The following is a 13,501-nucleotide window of genomic DNA, read 5'->3' on the forward strand; positions in this document are numbered from 1 at the left end:
TGAAGAAAAGAAAAAATAAACTTTATTGAATTTTACAATAAGGTCTGTTTCACAAAATATGACATTAACACACAAAGAAAGTCCAACATACACTCTTAAAGTAGAATTATTACATTTTAAAGGAAAAGGGGGAACTGGAGCAAGAATAAATCTCTGAAAACAATCTACTGTAATCCACACACGCATCAATAAAATAGTCAACACTGGCCAGAGAACAGAAACCACAGGAAGAACACAAATATAAGCACAAAAAGGAAAGCCAACACAAGTGTTTTTCTATTCGCCAGCTGATGTAACAAACAAAACCAGAAACACGTGACACTGCATCCCTTACATTCAGGGACATGAGTAGATCCCAAAGGCCACTGCAGAGGTGTGACTGACGCACACCGAAATGTAAAGTTTGCTGCCGAGTTCTTCGACTTAAGCCAAAGTCTAAATAAAGGAGGATGATACATTGTCAGAGAAGGTCAAGGTCTAGACGTCACATGAATTGTAACTGTACTTTTCCAGAATCAGCTGAGTCACAAGAAAAAAAGGTCACTTCAAGTAATTTCAGCCAGCAGAAAGCAGAAGTGATGGCTCTTTTTCCACAATCAACACATGATCATACACCCACGGAGAACATGTTAAACAATACTAAAGAAACTGTTAATGTTGTGACAACATTGGAAAGAAGGTTTGATGGCACTACTTATGAAACAGCACACTGCTGAATATTGTGCATCATTCAAGCTTTTATGGTGACATAAAGCAAACAGACTCCATAATAAGTAGAAAAAGATATTTTAAATGATTTGGAATTACATGCATGCTTCTGCAGGTAATGTGGCTGGAAGGCACAAGTGTTTCTTGTGTTTAACATGCGCTGGTCATGTTATTGTTTGCTTAACTGAAAAGAAAAGAATCTCCTTTGGTAAAGTAACCAGAAGCTGCCAGCGCATTTCAGCTCAGTTAGATGTGCAAACCCGTTTACAACAAAGTTGGGATGCTACATACAACTTCATGAGTAAATTCAAAGACACCTGCTGGAACATCTTGCAGCTAACTGGCAATAACAAATGATTGGATTCAAAAAGAGCATTAGCAAGATTTAGAAGACTTAGGTTTAGAGCTGGAAATGGAGTGCGGTCCAGCACTCTTTAAAAGACCGTGCAAGCAAATAGTTTTAAAAATTTGTCAACGTAAAATTTCTTAAGAGCAGCAAATCACGATAGCCATCTCGAGACAGTGTATTTTACCTAATATCACAAAAACAAAACTCTTTACATAAAAGGACAAATTAAATATCAGTTTTATGCTGGAAAATGCTGCATGGGCTCGACAACACTGCTGAACTCTATATAAATATAGAGTTTATCTTATTCCAGGATTTTCTGATTTTCTGTGCCTGTGCTCATTTAAGATGGGCTGTGGAAAACACTCCTGTCTGACCAATCACAATTTAAGGGACAGATACCATCTGAATGTTTGGTACAATGTTTGGTACAATGTTTAGCGCACACGTTACAGCTAGCATTCAGCATTTTTCTGCAGTTTACACAGCATCCCAGCCCGGTTGGAAATATGGTTGTAGGACGGGCAAATAAAACCTGAGTAATGACGGGGAAAAAAAGACCTTAATGCTAAGTCTGTGTACGTAAACTTCAAAATGTAAAGCAAACCATCCCTGTGTGCGAGGCCTGTTTTGCTGAATTGGAACTGGAGTGTGTGCTGAACACTTGGAACTACGTGGAATTTGTGTGCTCAGGAAACACTTCTGGTCAACTCACATAACACAAATCATTTTAAGGTATAAACCCTCCAGTGATAAATGCTGCACACTTTCAATTTGTTCCCATGTAACATTATTTAAAAGGCGATACCAGGAAAATACAGGGAATAAAGGATCAAAGCACTTCATCGACCTGCAAACAGCTGCCAGAGGGCAGTGGGAAAATGGCTACAGACACTGAGACACCTTAAGATCAACCACTGAATTTGACTGCAGTCACTGTAGAGGTCAGGTAGTTTGGCTGGTGGATAGTAAAGGCCAGAGGGATACGCTGAGGAATAAGGCTGAAAAAAAAAAGTACTTAAAGCAGTGAGAAACAGTGGTCTCATGTTTCATTTCTCAAAATAACTAAAGATGGACCCAAAAAATGAATATGCATATTGCATGCCCATGCAATGCAAATAAAAAACATAATTTTCACCTGGTAACTGTTCAACAGAACTGCTGAATCAGTACCGTCCTAAAATTCCCAAATATAGGCAACAATGAACCAAGTTACTCTGAAGTTTCTCCTCTTGATTCAAAGAACAAACTTCCATTTCAGCCAAGTGCTGTAGCACGAACATCCACTATCAGACTAGGGTGGTGGTGCAACAAAATCTGGGTTGTATGGAGGCTGGGCTACGAAGTCTGCGCCGGCAGGTGGAACGCTGGGCTGCGGCTGGGTTGGAGGCTTCAGCGGGTACGCCGGCTGGCCAGGTGTGAACGCAGCCTGGCTGTAAGGCATCGGTTGTGGAGGACAGGCAGGGCCAGCTGGAAACAAAAAGTGAAGTTGGCGTGAGAATGAACATAACCACAACTTCAGCTCTGCAGCTTAAACGTTTCATTTCCCATTTTTGAAAAACCTCAAAAGACCCATGTCTATACAACTGCAGTTTCCACCTCTACATCCGACTACAGCTGTTTTGCAAAATTGCAAAATATTGTTGCTAAATCTGCAAACATATTATGAAACACAATAGTTAATAATGTCGTGCATTTCTTTAAAAAACTCTTTAATTCTATCCTAAAACCTTTGTTTCGTACAGATCAGTTTGAAAAAGTTACGCCCTCAAAATGTTCTTCTACAATAAAAACTAAACATCTAACCTGTATTTTATAAGTGGCTACAATTAAATTAGAGTCATTCAATCGCAAATCAACAGGGGCTTTCTGCTCAAACATCTTTGATTTGCATAAAAAGTTAGAACATTTATGATGATATAATAAAGATTTTAGCATTTTCTTCATTTTTGTGATTAAACATTCTTTATGCTTTTTTTTTTTTTTAAATTGTGAAAATCACAACAAATATTGTGTATTGGCCTGTATGCTTGTTTGTTTGTTTTTGTTAGATATTTTTGGACAGAGCAGCTCCTTTTCCAAGTCAGAAGCTTCAATCAGCATTTCCTCAAACACACTGTTTTGGTGTTCAAAGCCTATTTAAAGCTAGACCAACACAATGTTTTGTTATTTACAGGACTGAGGAAAATTCACACTTACTTGCTTCCTGATAAGATGGTGGTGGTCCCGGTGTGAATGGTTGCCCATGGTAGGGTGATGTGGGCATGGGCTGAGCTGGATAACCAGGCTGAGCCGGATAGCCAGACTGAGCTGGATAGCCGGGCTGGGCTGGATAACCGGGCTGGGCTGGATAGCCGGGCTGGGCTGGATAGCCGGGCTGGGCTGGATAGCCGGGCTGGGCTGGATAGCCGGGCTGGGCTGGATAGCCAGACTGAGCTGGATAGCCGGGCTGCACTGGTACTGGCTGGTAGGGCACTCCCTGGTAGGACTGAGATTGTCCAGGTACTGCAGTTGGTTGCTGGGGGTAACGCCGAGGAGTGGTGGTGACCACTGTGGTGTGGGTAGTGGTCGCTATCACAGCTGCAAGTAAACAAATAAAGAGATTAGAAATATAGAAAACTTTGAGTGTTTTACATGAAGTGTAGGAGTACAACTATGGGAGGAATTATTCAGGTGTGGAAAAAAAAAAAAAAAAAAGACTTCAAACTAGTTTCACTTACCAAACAGGACATCCTCATAAACCCTTATATAAATGTTTATTACACAGATAGGAAACTCCAGACATATGTACTAAATCCACATTGGCTTTTTCATGAATGCAAGTGCAGAAAGATTTTAACACATTGGGGGAAACGATCTCAAAAGAGATTCCAGTAGAGTCAGGTATTTGTACTTTCTACTCAGTTTGTATCCAGGAGGATATGAGATCACAGAGGATTACAGACCAACCAACAGCACAAATAAAAAGATCCAAATGTCATGAACTTGTTTGGAACATGCCACCAAGTTAAACACATGTGTTCAGAGCAAAGTAACTTGCCTTGGACAAATATGAGGCAAGAGCTACGTAACTCATTCCGCAACTTCTGTATTTAACCAACTGTAAAAACCCAGCTGTCGTAAAAAGAACAGCATGGCAAGAAAAAAACAAAACAAAAATAGTTTACAGTTTCGATTCCTGCAAAACGATCTTCCAACACTACAGCTTAAACACAAAAGACAAGAGCTGATAAAATACACATACATTTAGCCAAATAATTACCAGCCAGGATCCAAAACGTCTTCAATGTGTATCATAATGTGTGAAAAATATTCTTATAAAGAATGACTGAAAACTGAATATTAATCAGAGAAAAGACAAGAAAATTGTGCAGTTTTAAGTAAACATCATTGATCATCCTCTCAAGCTTCACCTAATGAAGATTTACACTTTGTTATGATATTTGATTGAGTCTCTGTACATTTAATGTTAAAGAAACAGCCCTGTCGTAGTCACACTCAGAGTGTAAACCCATCGCTGGGTAAGCACAGTGAAAATGAAAGAAAGAGGGGAAAAAAAAAAAAAAAAAAAAAAAAAAACACCTGGGGGTGTAACGAAGATGTTCTTCAGCATCTTCACGACCACTTCCTGTAAATGACGTAGGACGGCTTGCTTCCCCCCCCTTTCCAGTCTGTGGTTGTCATGGAAACAATGAGTCACACAGTGTGGAGCTCTGACTTCCTGGACTTGATCCCATCATACAACTGGAACTGAGGCAGCCAAAGAAGCCACACTGCGTTCCTCACTTGCATTTTAGCCTCTCCGCCAGAAGACTGTCGACTAACAGCAAAACATTAACGAGCTGCCTGACAAAGCTGACAGGAGGTGCAAAGAACTGGGAAGAGCGTTCATTATGGTGAATGCACACCACTGTAAACATAAATATGGACGTGTGGGGTCAGATGCTTTCCTCTACTGAGGAGAATTCTTTTTAGGGAAGCGGATCAAGATCAAGATGCAGGGCTTAGACACTGTTTGAATATTAACTAAATTTGATTTCTGATGTTGCATCCTTGGCAATATAACCGGTCAAGGTTTTCTTTTTTTTTCCTCTTTTTTTTCTTTTTAAATGCACTAACTGAGAAATGCAAAATGCTTAACAGTGGAAAGAAGTTTAAAGAATAGGTTTGAACTGAGAACATTGGTTAACACAGACTCCAGACTAAGCTTTATTTCAGAGGATTATTAATTAGACATATTTGCATAGCAGGGCTTAGACACGTGAATATTAACTAAATTTGATTTCTGATGTTGACTTTTTTTTTTTTTTTTTTTTTTAAAATAGACGTGAATATTAACAGTGGAAAGAAGAATCCAAATGTCTGCTCCAAATGTCTTTTGAGGCAGATCTGCACATCTAGGACTGTGCCTTTACACTGATTCAGCTGCAGAAGCATAAAAAGAGAAACACCAGAAACCATGGGCAACCACAGCATGATGTATATTTAAACCTGTGATTTTGATTTATTTTTGAGGAAAGTAAATAAGGCACATTAAGTAGAGTTACGGGTAGAAAAAAGGCCAATTCAGCAGATATTTAATGGACAAGACTGATGATGTGGGATATTTTCAAAAAAAAAAAAAAAAAAAAAACGGTCCCAAATTTAACCTGTTTAGTTTAAAATGTGTCAAATATTCATCTGCATTTTCTGGACTAAACAGTGAAGTTTTCAGGAACTACTTTCAGCGGTCTTTGTCTGTTGTGAGGAAAAGGTGGAACAGGAGGAAAAGGGATAAACTGGAATTTACATTCAATGTAATGAAGCGAGGAGGAAATGTGTCAACAACTGTGCGAACAAACCGGAAAGCAGCGATTCAGCCAGTAGCCCAAACGTGTGAACTATTTTCAGAAATCAATAACATTTTATTATCTGCAGTCTGAGCCCATAAGCTGTCACTATCACTCCTTACCAGACGTTGGCTACAGTGCACAGTTAAATGTCACCCTACATGGCTAACAGCTCACAGACGTTGTTATTATGAGAGGAGACGCTTTGTGTTATCGAGCATGGCAGATACATAAACGCCTTTGGAAAAACAACCATCCAAAAGAAAAAAAAAAAAAAAAACAGGCTGCTTTATGAGAGAAAGCAAAGAAGGTGAAGAGGAAGTAATAAAAGACAGGACAAAGTAGTAGTTAGCCTGGGTCAACTATTTATATGATAGAGAGAGCTTCACGATATCACAAAAATCATTTGTGATCTAAAAATAGGAAAGAAAAGAATAAATGTTTCAGGATTAGGCAGGCCGACAATACTGATGTTTATGGCCACTAGTTAATAGGCAGGAATTATGTGTAATACATCTGCACCTTCATACCTCGGCAAAAAAAAATGTCCACAATAAGTTTGCCATGTGAAGTTTTTTCCCCACTTTTAAAAAAGAAATAAAAACAGAAAACCTAATTATTCTAAATATAGCTGAAAAAACTGAAAATTAACAATAATAATAATAAAAATCTTTAAATATGACAAATGTGTACAATGCAGACAGTGTTTGTTCTGCTATTACCTTCATTTTCATTCACACTTTGTTCCAACATGGACAAAACATCTACACTTAACCTATGTAGTTATCATAATAAATCTGTATTGCACTGAATTACTAAGCAACTAAAACAGCCTTGCTATGTTAACACGACACTGGGAAAATGGTATTTGCTAAATCACACTTTATTACAATCACAGCTCGCTGTCTTTAACAGTACAAGTTTTTCTTGCTTTGCTATGTGAGGATTTCCCCAAAACATGTGTTGATCACACTGACAATCTGGTGTATCCAGTAGCCTCGTTTAGAGCGGTGCCAACAGCAAAACAAGGCAGTAGGTCACCCCGTGGAGAGGGGTCAAAGTACGATCCATTGAGGGATCACTAATATAAACAGAGAATGCATCCAGATATACCACAATCCTCTCTAAAGTGTTGTGATGATGCCAATGTTGGTTTAATAGCATCATTTAATTGCTGGCTGTAGTCTGTTGAGATTTGAGAGAAGAAAGAAAATATGCAGACACTTAGGACTTACGAACGTTGGAGTTGTGGTTAAACCCTGTGCAGGTGGCTCTAACCAACTTAAAGCTGGTGTTTCCATTTGTGAGAAACTCAAACTTAAGCACTCAAAGTAAGCAGATTCAAAAGTCAAGTAAAGACGTGACCCCTGGAGAGAAACAAATAAAGCAGCATCGTAGTTTGGCACCAACTCTAAACAGCAATTATCTTTAATGACATGCTGAGTCATCGACCTGAGGGGTGAACTCTCACCAAGAGAATCACTGAAAAGCCAAAACTTGTACAACAAACCTGAGAAACACAAAGTGAGAATGAGGAACTTCACAGCTCTGAAGGGTTTACAAAGCCTCTGTATACTGTAGTGATTCTGAAACATTAGGTCAGGTGGTGCTCTGTGCCTCAGTTGTGGTGTTATACGTCAGGCTAAACTTCTGCAGTAATGAAAGTCATGTGGTGGGTGGGCCAACAGTCTTCAAATGAGTCCCCTCATGATCTGCTTCAAAAACTACACGGACAAATCCTCCAACTCACTAGAAACCAAGAGTCTGGCTTCTTTAACACATGGCAAAAAAAGCAGACATTCGTGTCTATGTAGGTGAAAAGCTCAACAGCAGACAGTTTTTTTAAAAAGTGTTGCTTGTTGGCCGAGAGCAGACAACCTACAAAAGTGCAGCAACATGTTGCAGATGCAGCAGCACCGGCCTACAAGCTGTCTACATATTAATAATAGGAAGTGTCACCGCTAAAGGTTGTGGTTACTTCATGTGCAATAATTGCCAATAAGTAACAATTATTTCAATGTGTCAGAAATCCCCTGAACTTAAGAAGATTCTCCCAGTGCCATGAAAAAACTTCTTGAATCAGAGACCACATGAGGTTTGGGATGTGGTGTAGATGAACTTAGGTATGTGACTTGTGTAAGCTTGTTCCCCGAGTCTGCAGAGAAAATGTGCATACACAACAGTATGACTCACGCTAATGGGTCCTCGATATAAAGGTGATAGAAAGGTTTAAAAGCACCAGCCGTCCAACACGACTAATGCTATGTTACTTACATTTATTTTAGATGATAAGCAACATCTCGGGAGTTCATTTCCCCAACGACTAACAGACCAATCGAGACTCATCTAACACTTATTTGAACTTCTGATCGACTCGTAGTATTTACCAAGAGTCTGTGTTACAGACGGAATATTAAACTGTAATGCAAAAATAAACAAGAATGCTATTTTTATGAAATACGTGAATGACTACAATGTTGGTGTTGTTGTGAGTTGTGAGGTCGAGAGAGATTAAAGCCCCCCGGCCGCTCCCTGCTATCACAGATGAGTGATGTGTTAAAGTTGATCAGCAGGCTTTTCTTTTAGTAGTTTCCATATATGCTAATAGTAGATCACCTTTATCCTTAATTAAAAAGATCCATCAAATTATAGTTTGTTCAACGTGTTCACTGAGAAAAGTACCAGGAAGTAGTAATCTGAAAACCCAAAGCAACACTTAGTAGAAAAAGAAAATGAAAAAAAACAAGTCGATAGCATTGCTAATGGAAGTGTAATGCATCGACTTCAGAAGAACAAAGTGATCTGACCACTCTACCCTCTACATTGATGGGGAGGAGGTAGAAAGGGTAGAAAGTTTCAAGTTTCTCGGAGTCCACATCTCGGCCGACCTTACCTGGTCCACAAACATCTCCCACCAGGTAGGGAAAGCACAACAAAGGCTGTACTTCCTCAGGAAACTACGTCAGGCCCAATTACCCCAAAGACTGCTAGTAAACTTCTACCGCTCCACCATCGAGAGCCTTCTGACTTACTGCTGCACACTCTGGTTCAACTGCTGCACTGCGGAGGACAAGAGGAAACTGCAGGAGGTGGTGAGGGCAGCAGAGCGGGCAATCGGCACTTCACTAACCCCCCTCAGAGACATCTATACTGGCAGACTTCAGCAGAAAGCCAGCATCATCATCAAAGACCCCTCACACCCTGGACACTCACTCCCCCCCTTCCCTCTGGTAAACGCTACAGGTCCATCAGGTCGAAGACAAACAGACTCAACAGAAGTTTTTACCCACAGGCTGTCAAACATGCCCTACCTCCACCCTGACTGGAGGATAACTGCACTGCCAACACTCATGGACATTACACATTAATTATAAATCATATTTCTGTTTATACTTCAATGCAACCAACACCCTTACCTCTTTAAACTGTATTTATTATAACATTATTTAGTATAGTTCCAACAGCACCCCCCCACTCAATGTGCAATATCATCCCCCCCCACACACACTCAATGTGCAATATCACTGATCACACTGCACCTCTCAATGCACTTGCTAGTTAGATGGCATGTATGTGTATGTATATAGATGTAAGCGTGTATGTGGAAACGTGTGTGTATGCATGTACGGATGCATATATGTATATATACATATATGTATGTATGTGCGTGTATGTTTGCAGGTGTATCTATAACTTGTACATATCTTTCTTGTGTAAATGTAAATTTGTCTGTTATTGTGTAAATACTTACGCTATTGTGTACTCCACACACGGAGAGATGCCAAACTGCCTTTCACTGTTCTTGTAACAGTGACAATAAAAAAAAAGCTATTCTAGCTATTCTATTCTATTCTAAACACAACTGGCATTTTCATAGGGTTTTATCTCATCTTTTACACACTAAATGTTGACAAAATGAGGCGCCTCCTCTGAAGTTTAACATATCACTGAATGAAACCACAGCGTGTTTTCAGAGCCTCACATGTTCTATAAATAGCAAAGTGATCAAACTTGCACAAAACAACAGCCTTCAGATCTTTATCGAAGGCCCACGTTATACTTTTTGGATCTCCGAATCTTCCTGGTGTGACTGATGCAGATTTCATCATCACACAGTGATCATCCACGTGTCTGCCAGCTGTTTTCAACTGCACTGACCTTTCTGCAGGGGCTTTACATTACAATTCACCATCTGAATGAGCTGACCTCAATACAGCACATTAACTCTTTATGAACTGCTACTGGTAAGAGCAGGTGCTACAATTAGACCCTTATTGTGGCCCTTGGGAAAATAAATTGTCCATTCTCGGCTTAAACAATCAAAGAAAAAATTAGTAATACTTACGGCGTGGTTTGCGGCACACGTTGTACAGGCAACAGCAGGGGCAGACGCAGCAGCAGATGAAGATGAGTAGAATGATGATGAAGCCCACAATACCAGCCACCATGGGTAACGGTGAGGGACTATAATACTCATATTTAGCACTGTTGAAGCTATCAACATTGTTGGAGCTGAAAAGGAAAAAAGAAATTAGTATGAAAAATTGTCTTTATATGACATTAACTTACTACAAAACAGGAAAAGGAAACATTTACAAGTCACCAAGTCAAACTGAACCCTTTTAGGACCTTGTTAAAACTGGAATTAATCACAAACCCAAAGTATGATGAAATAATTAACAAGGCTATCATGTATTTACTAGTACGTTACAATTTTCAGACCTTCAAAGCACTACACAACAAAAACAACTCCTGATACTATAGTTCAAGTAGAACCACTGTGCTGCCTCCCTTTCCTCAGTTAGAGTTTGTGTTTGCAGGTGTGTCACCTTCCAAAAACCAGCACAAAACATACAAAAGGCCCTTTTTCTGGGCTTTGGGAGATATTTTTACAAGAAGCTGAATTCACTGTAGTTCAGTGGGTTCAAAAAGAGCAGATAACCTGTCAGTCCTACAGCAGGCATGTGGAGGAGTATGGTCTATTAATCTTAGAGACAATATGAATGAAGGCCTCGGTGCAAGCTGTAGCTGACTCACACTTCAGCTTTATGCTGGTGGTCGTGCACAGGAAAACCTTACTTCCTCTTTGTTAACGGCCTACAATACACACTTGGCTGTAATTACACAGAGAAAAGGGGGAAAAAATGAAACCAACATCGAAAATAGATTGAAAGAGAAAAACATACCACTTTTTTTGGTCATCTTCTTTAAAACGACTATAATAATATGAACAACAATATCTGTAATTGCATTCTCCGCAGCAATATTCTGAAGAGCATTTCTGGAAGCTTTGGCCAGTGTAGGCCAGGCAGTCGTCCCCTGCTGTAACAGAGCAGAAAGAGGGGCAGCAAAAGTTAGCTCAATCATCAATAAATCATTTCAAATAAATCAATAAGTGTAATTATTAGTTAAGAAATTTCACTTTTCAGCACTGCAACTTGGTGACTTTTGGGAAACCGTTGATTCACCTTCAGTTTCATTTCAGAGGCTGTAGCTCTGGGTGCTGTTGAAGTCTACGACACTGTACAGAGAGGTGATGTTTTCACACCCATATTTATCCTCAGTTTAAAACCCCGCTGTTTCCACTTTGTGGGTACTTTGGATGATGCAGTTTCCAAAGCTGCCAAATTATCTTTCACATGTTTCTTATACTAGAACCGAGGTGTACCCTTCTCTGTACCTAATTAACAGGCAGCTTGAGCGACCAGATTATGCTGGATGGTAACTATGAGCTGAAACGTTAGAAAACAGCTGCACGTAGACCCCCATTAACGTGCACATGGCTTTCAACAAGTAAAATGAGGGTGTAACAAACTAATGTTTCAGTCTTTTTAAAAGGTTTAAAACACGAGCTGTAACTTTAACGACGAACGTCGGTGACATCGCCCAAACAGCGGTCTAATATCGATGTGACGCTAACATCACAGACTGCGTGTCGGCCTGAGACAACACGCAGTTCGACAGTTAATGCGAACAGCGACCGTTTACAGATTAAAACAGTCAAACTTACCGGAAACACAAGGGGACAGGACCACATACAAAGCCAACGCAACAATAGTGGACAGGCCTGGCGCCATGTCTACTCCAACACTCCCGGATTCAGTCAAGGAACTGGGAATCTTCGACAGCTCCGGAGGAGGAGGAGGTCTGGTGTGATGGACTCTGCGACTGCGGCAAAGCTCGTCTATTCCCGGAGCTGCCTCGCTCGGTTCATGTTCCAGCCCACTGCCAGACTGTTTATAACCGTGAGCATATTAATACGTCTTTATACGCGGTTTTTGGCTACGACCGTAGATGTTCTGTATAAAAACGTTTTACGAAGCGTGAAAACTACAATAAATACACAAAAGATCTTAACGATAACGGATGTTTTTTAAAGCGGCTGCAGATAATATGGCAGACCTCCACAGGAAGTACCTCCGCGGCGGAAGTTGATCAGTAATTTTTTTGTTTTGTTTTTTGCTTTGTTTTTATTTCGCGCTCATTTAGTGACATTTTACAATATTTAAATTAATTTGGGGCTGATTACCCAGAGCCCCAGTGACAGAAGGGGCTCCAACAAGCCTGGAAACAAGAGTTTTTTGTGTAATTTATTTCTAAGTAATAACTGTCACAAATTGACTCGAATTCAACGGAACTGGTTGATCACTGCAAATTGTGCATTTATTTCTTTGTTTAATCATAACTTTAAAAATAAATACAGTGAAAACACGGTATTGAGAGCGTGAGAAGTTTCTCAAACTTTGTATTGTTGCTCATATTGTCTTTGCTGTACACACATGCAGAGCTTGATCATTTATTATTTCTTTTCAGAAAAGTAGTCGATTGACTCGATCAAAGACCACGTGGAAGCCACTGCTGTGTTTTGTTATGTCAGTGATCTTTGCCACATTTTTTCTGCATGGATGTCTTTGTCTTTTGAGTTAAGAGCAGGGTTTATCGAGGAAAATGTTTCATAATATTTTAGAGACTTGAAGATGTAATGAAGTCATTCTGGAGAATGTAGAGCAACACTTAACACCGGTAGGTTATATTAGAGGGAGTATCCCAACAGCACATTTATCTGGCATCTATGTAACACACACAAAAAGATTCTAAGTCTGACCAACCGTCTCAGCTGTGAGAAAAAAAGATGACAGTCAATACAATTCTGAAAGGTAATTTATTGACTCAATAATAAAAGATAAAACGGTCCAGTGTCCCATTTGCGGATCAAGTCAAAAAAAACAAAAACAGTCCCAAGGCCAGAGCCAGCTGTGCCAGTTTCACAGAGAGACAAAATAACACTTTCACTATATAACTCATAGCACAAAACCCATCCATCCCAAACATATCAGGTTTCATCACATTACATACCTGCACAGAGAGACAAAACGACACAGCAGTATTTGTACTGTGGGCTACAAGTAGGCTAGTGTATCAGTGCAATCAATTACACCTGCCTCTAATTAGTCCAACCCCATTAGGGCTATTGGCTTACCAGAAATGTGACACACACACACACACTCCCAAACCAGTGAAACTTCACACAATAATATGGAGATGAATTAATACAGGCACATTAGTCTACCATGTTACATCTACCCATGGCTGGGTGGCTGAATCAGAAGCACTG

General features: G+C 39.9%; 1 protein-coding gene across 2 annotated transcripts; it reads right to left on the minus strand.

The window, feature by feature from the left end:
- Positions 1-12,380, minus strand: LOC116310448 (protein shisa-5-like). Of its 2 annotated transcripts, XM_039612264.1 has the most exons (6): positions 11,897-12,380; positions 11,073-11,208; positions 10,232-10,398; positions 3,510-3,637; positions 3,257-3,473; positions 1-2,527 (listed from the first exon to the last, which is right to left on the minus strand). In XM_039612264.1, exons 1-6 carry the CDS (start codon positions 11,961-11,963, stop codon positions 2,352-2,354), a joined length of 891 nt encoding a protein of 296 aa, XP_039468198.1. In that variant the 5' UTR covers positions 11,964-12,380; the 3' UTR covers positions 1-2,351. The 2 variants fall into 2 exon arrangements, with proteins under 2 accessions (XP_039468198.1, XP_031583081.2); XM_031727221.2 differs by having other exon boundaries at positions 3,257-3,637; positions 11,897-12,359.
- Positions 12,381-13,501: the final 1,121 nt, after the last annotated feature.

This window comes from Oreochromis aureus, linkage group 5 (genome assembly GCF_013358895.1).
Source record: "Oreochromis aureus strain Israel breed Guangdong linkage group 5, ZZ_aureus, whole genome shotgun sequence".
In the NCBI taxonomy this organism is placed as follows: Eukaryota; Metazoa; Chordata; class Actinopteri; order Cichliformes; family Cichlidae; genus Oreochromis; species Oreochromis aureus.

Excerpts from the sequence above, each read along its gene's own strand:
- LOC116310448 (XM_031727221.2), bottom strand. The coding sequence starts at position 11,963 with ATGGCGCCAGGCCTGTCCACTATTGTTGCGTTGGCTTTGTATGTGGTC. Across the intron at positions 11,209-11,896 it reads CCTGTCCCCTTGTGTTTCCG|CAGGGGACGACTGCCTGGCC; the intron begins GTAAGTTTGACT and ends GCTCTGTTACAG. Across the intron at positions 10,399-11,072 it reads GAAGATGACCAAAAAAAGTG|CTCCAACAATGTTGATAGCT; the intron begins GTATGTTTTTCT and ends TTTCCTTTTCAG.